This window comes from Osmerus eperlanus, chromosome 2, assembly GCF_963692335.1.
Source record: "Osmerus eperlanus chromosome 2, fOsmEpe2.1, whole genome shotgun sequence".
NCBI lineage: Eukaryota > Metazoa > Chordata > Actinopteri > Osmeriformes > Osmeridae > Osmerus > Osmerus eperlanus.
In genome coordinates this window covers 1,541,402-1,553,378 of record NC_085019.1, presented here as the reverse complement: position 1 = coordinate 1,553,378, position 11,977 = coordinate 1,541,402, and the positions used below count along the sequence as shown (strand labels likewise).

At 46.1% G+C, this 11,977-nt stretch overlaps 3 protein-coding genes across 3 annotated transcripts; all 3 read right to left on the bottom strand.

Annotated features, from left to right (window-relative positions):
- Positions 1 to 235: 235 nt before the first annotated feature.
- alyref (Aly/REF export factor) lies at positions 236 to 3,820 on the bottom strand. Its single transcript, XM_062486710.1, has 6 exons — positions 3,451 to 3,820; positions 1,753 to 1,890; positions 1,391 to 1,538; positions 1,188 to 1,254; positions 784 to 973; positions 236 to 519 (listed from the first exon to the last, which is right to left on the bottom strand). Exons 1-6 carry the CDS (start codon positions 3,688 to 3,690, stop codon positions 505 to 507), a joined length of 798 nt encoding a protein of 265 aa, XP_062342694.1. The 5' UTR covers positions 3,691 to 3,820; the 3' UTR covers positions 236 to 504.
- A 263-nt stretch (positions 3,821 to 4,083) lies between these two features.
- On the bottom strand, positions 4,084 to 7,541 carry mcrip1 (MAPK regulated corepressor interacting protein 1). Its single transcript, XM_062487131.1, has 5 exons — positions 7,385 to 7,541; positions 6,636 to 6,733; positions 6,075 to 6,190; positions 5,539 to 5,643; positions 4,084 to 4,938 (listed from the first exon to the last, which is right to left on the bottom strand). The coding sequence occupies exons 2-5, from the start codon at positions 6,641 to 6,643 to the stop codon at positions 4,874 to 4,876; spliced, it is 294 nt and encodes a 97-aa protein (XP_062343115.1). The 5' UTR covers positions 6,644 to 6,733; positions 7,385 to 7,541; the 3' UTR covers positions 4,084 to 4,873.
- Positions 7,542 to 8,017: 476 nt separating this feature from the next.
- Positions 8,018 to 11,275, bottom strand: ppp1r27a (protein phosphatase 1, regulatory subunit 27a). The gene is made up of 3 exons (XM_062486757.1): positions 10,620 to 11,275; positions 9,637 to 9,787; positions 8,018 to 9,353 (listed from the first exon to the last, which is right to left on the bottom strand). Exons 1-3 carry the CDS (start codon positions 11,056 to 11,058, stop codon positions 9,233 to 9,235), a joined length of 711 nt encoding a protein of 236 aa, XP_062342741.1. The 5' UTR covers positions 11,059 to 11,275; the 3' UTR covers positions 8,018 to 9,232.
- Between the last annotated feature and the right edge of the window lie 702 nt (positions 11,276 to 11,977).

Here is an 11,977-nt window from a genome sequence, read left to right as displayed (position 1 = left end):
AGTGAAGGAGAAATATTCAAACAAGATTAATGGAGCCACCTTCAATATTCCTAACCCAAGTCAAACTCACTAGATAAGGAAAAAGAGCCGCTAGGAAAGTCTACTTGTCCAAACATGGTTCTAACATAACTTATTTCAGCAGGTGATTGGGAGTTCCAGGACGGTCATCTCAAACTGAACACGTTGGCTAATTCGAACTCGTCTGAGTTATATCAATAACAGGAGTCAGTGATGGTATGGTTAATGCAAACTGCAGGTTTTATTACAATAATCTACAGTGGCAGGATCAGAAACAGGGAGAAGTCCTACTCCTCTACCTACAGTCAAAACCAGTTTTTTTTTTTTTTCTCAAAAAGAAAAAAACAAAATCGGTAAAAAACACTTTGAACATTTAAAAGGAGCAAGATTGGTACACGAATTATAATCACATTAGAAGACATCCAAGTGTAAAATATTATGCAAGTTTGAACTGCCAAAGCCTTCCACGCAGATCGGAGGGGATCTTCAGGTGGTATCCATCTGCAGACAGGAGAGAGAAATCAACACCATGGACTACAAAGTGCCTCTGGAGGTCTTGGAGATGAATCCTAATTAAGAATCCCTTTCAGGCACAGTTACTGTCCGGCAAGAACATACACACCTGATAAGCGAGTAGTTAACTGAACAAATTAAAATGTTAAAAGCTGAGTTTCTGCACACTGCTAATCAAAAAGATGCATAACATGGAAGGATGCTTAATGTGAAAATGAAACGATCCCTATATCCCCCTCAGCCCAGACCTACCCTGGCGTTGTAAGCGTCTAGCTGAGCGTCTAGCTCCTCGGCTGAGAGTGCCTGCTTGTTGTTCCCCCGGCCCCCTCGGCCCCGGCCTCTGGTCCCCCCTCCCCCGAGGGCTCCTCGTCCTCCCCGGCCTCTCTGCATGCCGCCAAACCCGCCCACCCTCCTGTTCATGCCTCCTCCGCCTCGGTTCAGGCTGGAACACAAACACAGGAGAGTTACAACACGTCACCCATGACGAGACCGTCTCTACTAGTTGTGATGGTTAGAAATGACAGAACACAATCCTAAGATGAAAAACACCCTTAAAAAGCCAGATGAAAAACACCCTTAAAAACGAGCAGGATGAAACTAATCTGTCATTTTGTTAGGTCTTAAACCGAGGTTCAAGATGGTGTAGGGCTCCTTACCCCTGCATAGGTGGACGTCTCTGTGTGTCGATCTGTGACGTAACCAGCTGGATGTTCATGGGCCGCCCTGTTAGGAGAGAGAGCTGTGGTTAGTCACCAACTCCAAATGAATCAAATCAAAACAACGCAAGTCCAAGTGTGGAAAACAAGTTTAGTTAGGAGGTAGCCATGGATGTTGCCTGGAGACAGACACCAAGACCCACCATCTAGAGGGACACCGTTGTACTGTTTCATGGCCTTCAGGGCGTCCGCTCTCCTCTCGAAGTGGACGTCGGCCGTGCCAAGGCTCCGGCCTGAGCGGTCGTAGTGAACAGCTGCCTTCTTCAATGTCCCGAACTCAGCAAACAGCTCCTGTGGGCAGGGGCAGACACCGTGAGTAAACCAACCAACAGCAGCGGCTAAGAGGCATGCCAAGGCAGCCATCTTCCTCAAGGTTCAATCTAGGGGGAATCTTAGTTAATCATTACAGGCCAACTTCATTTATATAATTTCATGTTGGCAGTCAGTCTATGGGGGTTCTATGGCGAACTAATTATGTTTTACTAATTAAAAATCCAAGTAGTACCTGAATGTCTGCGTCTGACACTCCAAAGTCAAGGTTGGAGACCAGAAGCTTCCCTCCGGTTTCCACACTGGCTCCGCCTCCTCCGCCCCCGGCGTTAAAGCCGTTGTCGTACATGTCGTGCTGCCACTTCTCCGGGAGCTGCAACAGACGAGAGAGAGAACGAACCTGCTGACTTCAGGCTCTCCTGTCTCTGTCAATCACAGAGTCCACACAGAGGCTGGCTGGCAGGCAGGCAGGCTGGGTGTTGGGGCAAGCAGACAGGGGCTCCACTTCCACAAGACCAGGGCAGGGATCTCTAGCACAACCGACCCCCCCCCCCCCCCACCACCACCAAATCCCAGATGAACACTCCCACACACACCCTCCCCCACTTTCAGATACCCCTTCCACCATTAATACAAATGATAAGAGGCCTACTACAGATCTAGCAGTCTACACGTGAGACAACTGGGTGTGAATACAGAGACTTTACAAATGTTTCACAACGTCACACTTAAAACTGTAAAGATTGTGGAAACAAATGTGCTAGAACTATACAACATTTAGTCATGTATCCGACGCTCTTATCCAGCTTACAAGCTGATATCATGTCATTGACAACTGACTAATTGAAGTTGTACACACAACACCACATTTTAGCTATTGCTGTCATCTAAACCACCAATGGTTGTAATCTCAAATCCTCTGCACACCCCTTAAGTGGTCTGCTAGCTACTGCAAGCTAACCACGTTTTCCACTGTTCTCTTGCCATCTGCGCCTCCCACCCAAGGCTCTCCAGACTGCCACCTCCGGGAAAACAATCCGAACTGGTGTTGCCCTCTTCCGGGTCGTCTTCAACGGTGCTCTGAAGTGATGAACTCATCCGAAAAAGTTCATTGGAACGCCTTAAGAAGGCTCGGAAGGATGAAGTGTCCGTGATTTAAGTGGCAAATAGCTGGCTTGGACTCACTAGAATCGCCAACTATCCAGAGTATGCAATGGCGGATCATCTGAGCGTCCATTTTGAAACCACGCCATTTTGATAGTGGCTTGTGTGATGACTGGTTATATAATTATTTGAAATTGGACATGAATAAAATACTTTTAACAGGGTTAAAGTCCGTTAGGCACTCAATCCAGAAAAGATCACACCGGTTAGGTGTCGGTCAAGCAAGTGCAGATTGTAGAAACCCGCCAGCCACTCCCAAACAAAGGACGCCTTCACCAAGATGTGAGCGCTGGAACCAAAACGACTCCAAAGGGCGGGGGAGGGGGCGCAACTTCGAAATGTAGAGGGGATTTTCAATGCAGTGGTTTCCAGGACACCAGCCGGATGTTTTTTTTGAGGTGAAAGATACATTTTAACGACTGTTGAAGACTACAACTAATTCGGTGATGGTTTGAGGATGCTGGATCAAAATGGCACCATTGTAGGCCGTGCGCAGATGATCCCCGGTTAGCCAGTGTGGCTAACGTTAGCTAGCTTGTTCCAACGCCTCTTCTCAAAAAAAGATGTTTAACATACGGGTTGGGGTAAAGGACACATTATGCATTCAATTTCCATTCAAACTCAACCGCAATTTAGTGAGCCTCCCTCATAATTCGAGGTTAACTCGACGGTGAAGAGCTCGATTGCCTAGCAGCAAGCGGCCACCAGGCTTTTGCAGGTTACCCGATGTTTCCTTTTTCCTCTCCTCATTCCTCTAATTTTCTCATACCCTGCTGTACGGTGTAGGTCTGCCTCTACCACGGATCAGGTTTGGTCGATTCCTCAAGGGGCCGGATCCTCCACCACGGCCTCCAAAGCCTCCACCGGCGCCTCGCCCAACACTACCACCTCGGCCCCCGCCAGAGCCTCCTCGGCCGCGGCCTCTTCCACCGCGGCCTCCTGCACCACCTCGCTGAACCCTGTTCTGTTTGATAATGTCATCTAGAGACATATCCATTTTATCGGCCATGATGTTAACGCTTAACAATATTGTCAGCGAACTTAAAAAAAATTAGCCTAGCCTAGTCCCTGTCTTGCTTAAACGCGCCGGCGGGCTGTCTTCTCGAAGTCTTCAACCGGGAAAAAATACGTAAGTGACGTAGGAGGCGGCTAGTCTTTATTAGCGAGAGTCCCTCCCCCCTGTTAATGTCGCACAAGATGACATGACTGTTGTGGTTCCTCCCAGTTTTCTGGGCAGTGGGCACTACCAGAACCACGTTAATCCACTACATACGAATTTTATTTTTTATACACGCGATATTCTGTACCACACTAGTTGGACATAAAGTGGGTAGGTATTGTAATAAGGCTTTATAATGAACCCACAGCTAAAGACCAACACAAATAAGCATTGAGAAAGAAATATAGTAAAAGTTTTTATTCAATGTTTTGTTTCGAGGCCGGGAAGTCAATTTAGGGCAGTATACTGACAGGGAGTCTACTTGAAGTCCATTTGAATGGGGGCATAATTAACAATAAAAATGTTGGCATGGCTACTGAATAATATTTGGCTTCCAAAACTCGCCTGTACAGTCTTGATTAAATTCCAATACATCTACAATTCAGCTATCAAACTATCCTCTTCCAAAAAAAAAAAAAAAAAGTCAGCCCTTCAGCATTCTCCTCCATAGTTATGTTTGTAGATTGATAAGAAAACAAGAGTTTCTATTTAAGACTGCAGTCTTTCATGTGAGTCCCTGTGAAAAGGTTGTGTACAGTTTTGTACATCAGCACATGTCATTGATACTCTGAATCTGTCCCGTTCACGATTAAAAAAAAAACTGAATGAACATGAAGTACTCATGACTTAGGAATCAAGAGTCAGGAGAAGAGGAAGATCCCAGTCCTCTTGCATTCCATCCATATGAGGGGGGGGGCGGGGGCGGAGGGAGAGAGCGAGAGAGCATGGGGACCATATCAACTCTGATGTTCATTTCTGGACATCAGCCTCACTGTACCACAGTAAAGTGGCAGTGTGTTGTGATCCAGGGGGTAGAGAAAGAGAGATGAAGAGAGAGAAAGAGAGACAGGAAGGGATGGGGCTATATTCTGAGCTGGCCAGAGAGGCTGGCAGGCTAACAGGAGGTTGGGTTAGGATCAAGTTCCAGAGGGTACGAGGTGGAGAGAGAAGCTGCCGGACTGGCAGGAAGAGACTAAGACTTCTTGGCATCCTGTGTGTTGCGTCTCTTCATGTCACTCAGGTCCACTGGTGTAAAAGCTGGAGGAGAGCGACAGCAAAGCTACTGTTACTACTCTGTAAGAACACACACAAATAAACAGCATATTTCTTAACTGTTATTCAATATCAGTGGTCTCCAGTCCTGTTCCGGGACAGCTACATTTCTGTATGTTTCTGCTCCAACACTAATCTATCACACCTGATTCTAATAATTAGCTGATTGATGTGTTGAATCAGGTTAGTTAGAACTGCAGTCGGAACAAAAACATACAGGAAAGCTGCTCTCCAGGAACAGGGTTGGAAACCACTGTTCTATATGATTCCCTGTAATCTGACATCTCTGTATTCACACACTATTAAATATGTTGTTCAATTGAAATTTGTTTAACTACATGCTCTTCTGGTTCCACCCATTGGCACTTATTTGCTTTTCACAATGTATGTTTCATGTTTTGGCTACCTGCAATATTTTTGGGGCCATCTCGTTGTTTATGATCATTGACTTATGCACTTTTTGTAAAGCTCTCTCTTGTACGTCACTTTGGATAAAAGCGTCTGCTAAATGACTAAATGTAAATACTGCCAGAGCGCTTTAAGAGTTATTCTCTGTTTGTCTCCCTGATGTATCCTGACACGTACAATGTAGGTTTGGGTTAGGGTTCTTCTCCACGTACTCCTGGGGTCCACGGTCGTTGCGCTCGCTGTTCTGCGGTGATCTGATGTCCCTGAGAACACACTGCCAGGCTGGGGACGGGAAGATGACACGCGTCAGAACACGGTTACACTCACGTGACCTTTTAGTCGTGTTTATTCACCGACATCGTCATAGATATATATAAAGGGTAGATGTCTCGTCCGTGTTACCGGACAACGGAGTCGAACGTCCGCACATGGCGGCCATCTTGCTACAGTCAACTCGCTCACCCATAACATTGTGTTGGTGCTACATGTACTTTTTAAATGACCATATCTTGCTCCTGTTATGCCACTGCATACTACTGAATAATTATGTGATTTAAAAAAAAATAGAATAGAAGTATGCAGTGGCATAACGACACTTCTGACGTTGATAAAAACCAAACCGTTTAAAAATCGGTTGAAAATTTAGCAAGTTATGGTCATTCAGTCCGTCCTTAAGTACACATCAACGAATCAGGCTTTTGACAGCTGCTCACTTTCATGGATGAAGCGCACATTCTCCTCATGTGCTGGAGTGAAGAGCTCCCCAGTGTTGGTGGGGGATCTGGGGCTGGAGGTTCGCTTGTAGCTGTTAACCATTCTGGGAGCCGAGCTGGAGGAGAAACAGCAAGTTCAACAGGAGACACATACATGATCTACCGAGCTACATAGAGACAGAGAGAGACAGACAGAGAGAGAGACAGACAGACAAAAAGAGAGACAGACAGAGACAGACAGAGAGACAGACAGAAAGAGAGACAGAGCGAGAGGATAATGGTTGTCTGGCAGGCAGCGGTGTATTCCTTCGCCTTTCTCTCCAACATGTAATATTCTTACAAACTCTGGTACGAAGGTGTAAGTATAGGAGATTAAGCAGGACATGAAAATATGGTTCGTCTGGTCTATCAAGCTCAGACAGTTCAGTTTCTACCTGAAGTACTTTCACCTCTTGTCCACATTCCAGTGATTGGAATGTGATGTTTACCAGGAATTAGCCACTACAAAAGAGATGTCTGAATGAGGCTACAGGACTCGCGCGACTTAATATCTCGTCTTACCTTGTCATTCTGTTTGCAGTCTGCACTCTCTCTTCACTCCTCTCTGGTGGGCTGGTAGGAGTTGGAGAGAGAAACGTTGGATAGCTTCTATTGTACCTCTGAAATGATAAAGTGACTGTTCGTTCAATCTTTTCATATTAATACTATAGTGAACATTCAGCAACATCTCAAATATACACACCGGGACTATTATAAAGACAACAGTCATAAACACATTTGTTTAAAGTTTGTAGCTAGCTAGCTAACTGGTAAAAAATGTGCTGCTGTAACGGCACACAACAGGGCTTTGTTTACATTTTTTTTGCTAGTAGCATCAAGCTAACGTCAATAGCTAACATATAGCTAGCTAGCGCAATATGAAACAGTAACGACTAACGTTAGCTGTTCAGCTAGCTAGGCTTGCTAATTGTTAAATAGCAGGACGGCTGGATGCGTCGCAAAAGACATGTTGTTTTTCTTGAATAAAATTGAACTATCTGTTGAGACAAATCAGCATTGACATTAAAACGATAATATGTGATTTTACGCCGAGTCTGTAAAATTACACAGAAAGACCTAATCTGGTGCTGCTGTTTCAGTACACATTAGCAAGCTAACAAAAGCCATTTCTTGCATGTTGATTTTCTTTCTGCAAACACTCAAAATTCGTAAAACAAGGCTAGTATTGACAATCAGTTAAATGACCTATCGATTAATGGTTTATATGTATTCGGGACATTTATAAAAAATATATATATATATTTAAGAACCTGTCTTCAGATCCTTTTTCCTTTCGCTTTCTTTATTCCCCAAACAAGTATAGCTTCAGCAAGTTAGCCAGGCCTATCGTTGGCTAAAACGTTGCCAATGCCAACCAATCATTTCCGGGCAACGTGAACGGAAGTAGAGTTACCTGGTTTGAGGTCTGTTCTGAAATTGAAGAGACACTCTATTTTAACTGGACTTTGGTGTTGATGGAGACAATAACTGACCACAGACCAGTTGTTATATTCATCACAGGTGCGTAGAGCACAAGTGACTTCGTGCGAAGTCAGCATTAAAGGTGAAGCGTGCAAATCACATTACGGTGGTTCAAAGGTCATACGTATAAGCATCTAGCAAAATAAATGTAATGATCCCTGTTAATATGATACGTTCAGTATGGAATCGTGTATATTTATATATTTATTTATATATTTATATGGCAGCCAGATGCACACTGCGGTGCAACCTGAGAGCTCGTACTATTGCCTCAACCAATTATGATTGAATTATTAATTAACAAATAAAGAGAAATTAAACTTGGCCTTACAGGGATTTTTAAACACATGTATGTAGTCTATGTATGTGGTATTGTGTGTTTGTGTATCAACACGAGATCATCAATCGAGAAGTGAGAATAATTGTAATATTTATCAAAAAGAGCAGCTTTATTTATGAAAACATAGTATGTACAAAACAAGAACAAAACAAAAAATGATAAGACTTTCATTGACGACATTCAGTTAAAATGAGCAGAATACCATTAATATTGTAGATATTACAACATACAGTTATAACCCTAGTTATAACATGCAATTTGTAGAACTTGAAGAACATGTTATGTTGAAAACACCACCTGAGATGACACACTGCAACAGGGTCACACCTGGCATGAAAGGTGTTTCCTGTTGACACCTGGCGCGATCAACACAGTATGTTGGGAAACCCTAAAGAGCTAGGGTTTCTTCATCTGCCCTGCAGTGAGGGAACACTCATCCCAGCTTACACAACACATGGATACTACACGGCCAAATCACAGACGCCAACAATGTTGTTTTGGTTGCTGTTGATGGCACAGTATGCGCAGACTCCACAATAGTGCCGGCGAAGCATCTAGCGAGTCAGAGTTTGATACAGCCCTTTAGGGGACGCCTTCATCCAAAGCGACGTACACGTGACCTCTTGATCTGCAGTCACATGACGTTCCACCGAGCTGTACGGATCAGGGAGTTAAATCATCCAGATGTTCCTGTTAGCTACTCTGTATTAAGCTGAACCACGAGGATTATTGTGCCATGTCACTGAAAGCATGTGGCTTGTTTTATTTTGCCATCTTGCGCAACAGGAGATGGCGCTGTTCTGATGGTAATACCTCCTGGCATCAGGTCATCGTGGTTACGTCACCCGCGGTCCAAAGCATGGAACTTGGTTTGCTTGTTGGTGTGTGTTGGTTGATATGGTGTGTGTATAGCGTGAATCACCAAACAGCAGGTCATTCTTTTCTTTGAAGCAAAGCGAGATAAAGGCAACTTTACAAAGCGTATCCAAATCGATATATGAATATAAAAATAAGCCCTCTCCGAAAAGCAAACTGTGTAGAGACGTTGTGTAGCACTTTAGCTGGGGTAGAAACACAGCTCCCTGCATGACCCACGCTTCCCACTCCTGTCTCCAGCCTGACCAGTCCATTCTCCATCCACTTCCCCCAGTGTCTGGACCAAGGAAGTACGTCTGTCCGCATAGCTATCTATCCATCCATCTATTCACATCCTTCTACCCATCCACCCACCTGTCCATATTTCCATCCATCCTCCGTCCAACCATCTGTGTGCCTACCCCCAGGATTCATCATCCTGTTAGACACATCCTGTCTGGAAAACCTTAACTAGGTCTTTGTTGTCAGGGTCTATGAGGTCAGAAGGCTTCTCCCCGCTCTCGTTCTGTGCCTCACAGCTGGCGCCCAGAGACAGGAGATACCTAGGGGAAGAACAGCTCCTGTTAGGGCTTAGGTAAACGTGATCTCAGGGAGTTCAGGGCTGCACCATGTGAGTCTGGACCTGGCTGGTACTCTGTCACGTGATTCAAGTTAGGAAGGTCTGTGGAGTTTTGTATCAAGCATTCCTCCTCTTCAAGGTAAACATGGTAATAGATATCCCTCTCATGAGCGTTAATAAGAAAAATGTATCTGTGCATGTGTGCATAATGGATTGTAAATATGTGTGTGCGTGAATGCGTGTGTGTGCGTGTGTGTGTGTCTGACCTGGCGATGTCGGGGTAGCCGTCGCTGCACGCCATGTGGAGTGCCGTCCAGCCGTCCTCGTCTCGCTGGTGGACGTCTGCTCCGTACTTCACCAGCAGCTTCACACACTCCAGGTTCCCTGACAACACCGCCTCATGGATGGCTGCCATACCTGCAGACAGAGAGAGACACAGAGAGAGACACACACAGACAGAGGTAGAGAGAGACACAGAGAGAGACACAGAGAGACACAGAGAGAGAGACACACACAGAGACAGAGGTAGAGAGAGACAGAGAGAGAGACACAGAGACAGAGAGAGAGAGAGCGATAAAGAGGTAGAGAGAAAGATGTAGAGGGAAAGAGACAGGTGGAGACATACATGGGTATAAGTACAAACTTACATACATGACAGTTCAGTCAATAAGTGTGTAAACATGCAAAATGAGTACATTTCAAGTGTGGAAAAGAAAATTAGAATGAAACTGAACATAAGCTCTCATTAAATACATTTGCATGAGACTGAAGTTTACTCCTTTTCCACTTGGGGTCCTTCCTAGCTTCCTGACGTAGCTGCTAACACTGACACTCCATACATGGCCCCAGCAGAGGGTGGCTCTGCCCTGCCCAACCCTACCTCCCTCTGCCTTGGCCTGGCCTCCCTCTGCCCTGCCCTGGCCTGCCCTGCCCTGCCCTGTCCTGGCCTGGCCTTCCCTGCCCTGGCCTGCCCTGCCCTGCCCTGCCCTGCCCTGGCCTCTCAGCAGCCAGGCTCCTGTCTCACTCTCACTACACACTCCCAGCCATGCACATGGGGAGACCAGCCTTGCCACCTGATTGAGACTAAACATTTGATATTGAAATCGTTGTTGAGGGCTGTGGAAATTATATTTGATTTGAATCGATTTGATTCAGTGAAGCCCCATATGGCAAACTTAGGTTACTTGACAGGTCAAAGGTTAAGTGTTAAAGGTAAAAGGTCGAGAGTTAGGCAGCAGCTCGTCCTCACCCGACAGGAAGACGGTGTCCAGGCGTATTTTCCTCGCCCTGATGAAACGCCCGATCTGCTCCAGCTCTCCTCGCCGGATGCAGTCCTGGAAGATTATGTCATTAGGGAAACGCACGGCACGGACGGGCTTGAGGGCGACGGGCGCTGGCGGCGGGGGCGGGGCCTGAGCCGGTGCCCGCGAGGCCGCAGAGCTGTAGCGTGGAGGCTTGCTGTACGACGGCGTGTAACTGGAGGCGGTCTTGTGGGACGGCGTGTAAAGAGATGAAGCGTAGTTCGTAGGGGTGTACTTGGTTGGTGTGTAGTGGGTCGGTGTGTACTTGGTTGACGTGTAGTGTGTGGGTGTGTATGTGGGGGTGTACTGTGTTGGTGTGTACTGTGTCGGTGTGTACTGGCTGTGGCGCGTGTACGATGACACCGGTAGATTGTAGCTGTACTTCATCCTTCCGGAAGACACGGCGGAACCTCCTCTCACAGGAAGAGAGGAGGAACAGGAGGAGGAAAGGGAGAAATCCAAGTAAACTCTAGAATCCACGGGGCAACAATCCAGACACTCCTAGACTTCAGTCCTGCAGGGTCCTTACGCACATTCCCTCCTGTCACAGAAGTCCCAACTGCTCCTTCTTTTTAAGGTTTTGATTCTCTCTCTCTCTCTCTCTCTCTCATCTCTCTCTCTCTCTCTCTCTCTCTCTCTCTCTCTCTCTCTCTCTCTCTCTCTCTCTCTCTCTCTCTCTCTCGCTCTCTCTCTCTCTCTCTCTCTCTCTCTCTCACACTTTTTCCTCTGTCTTGCAGTTTATCCGTCTGGTTGTCCAGTTCTCCTTGAGGTGTGTTTCACCCGTGTGTGTAACTGTGTCCTCGGGCTCTGCTCAGTATGCGGCTCTGAGGGGGGAGGCAGGACAGGGTCCCTATATTCCCTCTGTTGGGCTATTTTTGGGGGCACCATCCCTCCTATTGAATGCCCAGCTTTGAAGTGAGTGGCCCTCGCCTTGCTCCACCCCTCAATCCAGTCACACGCTCCCTGGCACTACCTCCAGCCTACAGCTCATAAACCCCCAGTGCCAGCACCCCCGCCCTAACCCCCACACGCTGTAACATGACAGATTTACTTTTAAATGTTTTGTCAAGCGATTGCACACAGTTATATTACGTAAGTAGTTTAAAAGACACTTGTTTAAATATCATAACCACACACATGTTTGTGTGTACTAACTGCTATTGACTAGATGTTGATGATCTGATCAGTCTGGACAAACATTTTGAACACAGCTGAGTGGAATGATCTGACGTATTTGTTAGTCTCACAAATAGGAGCCTACCAACCACACACACTGAGGAAGCATGACCACTGGGTCTGATCTACA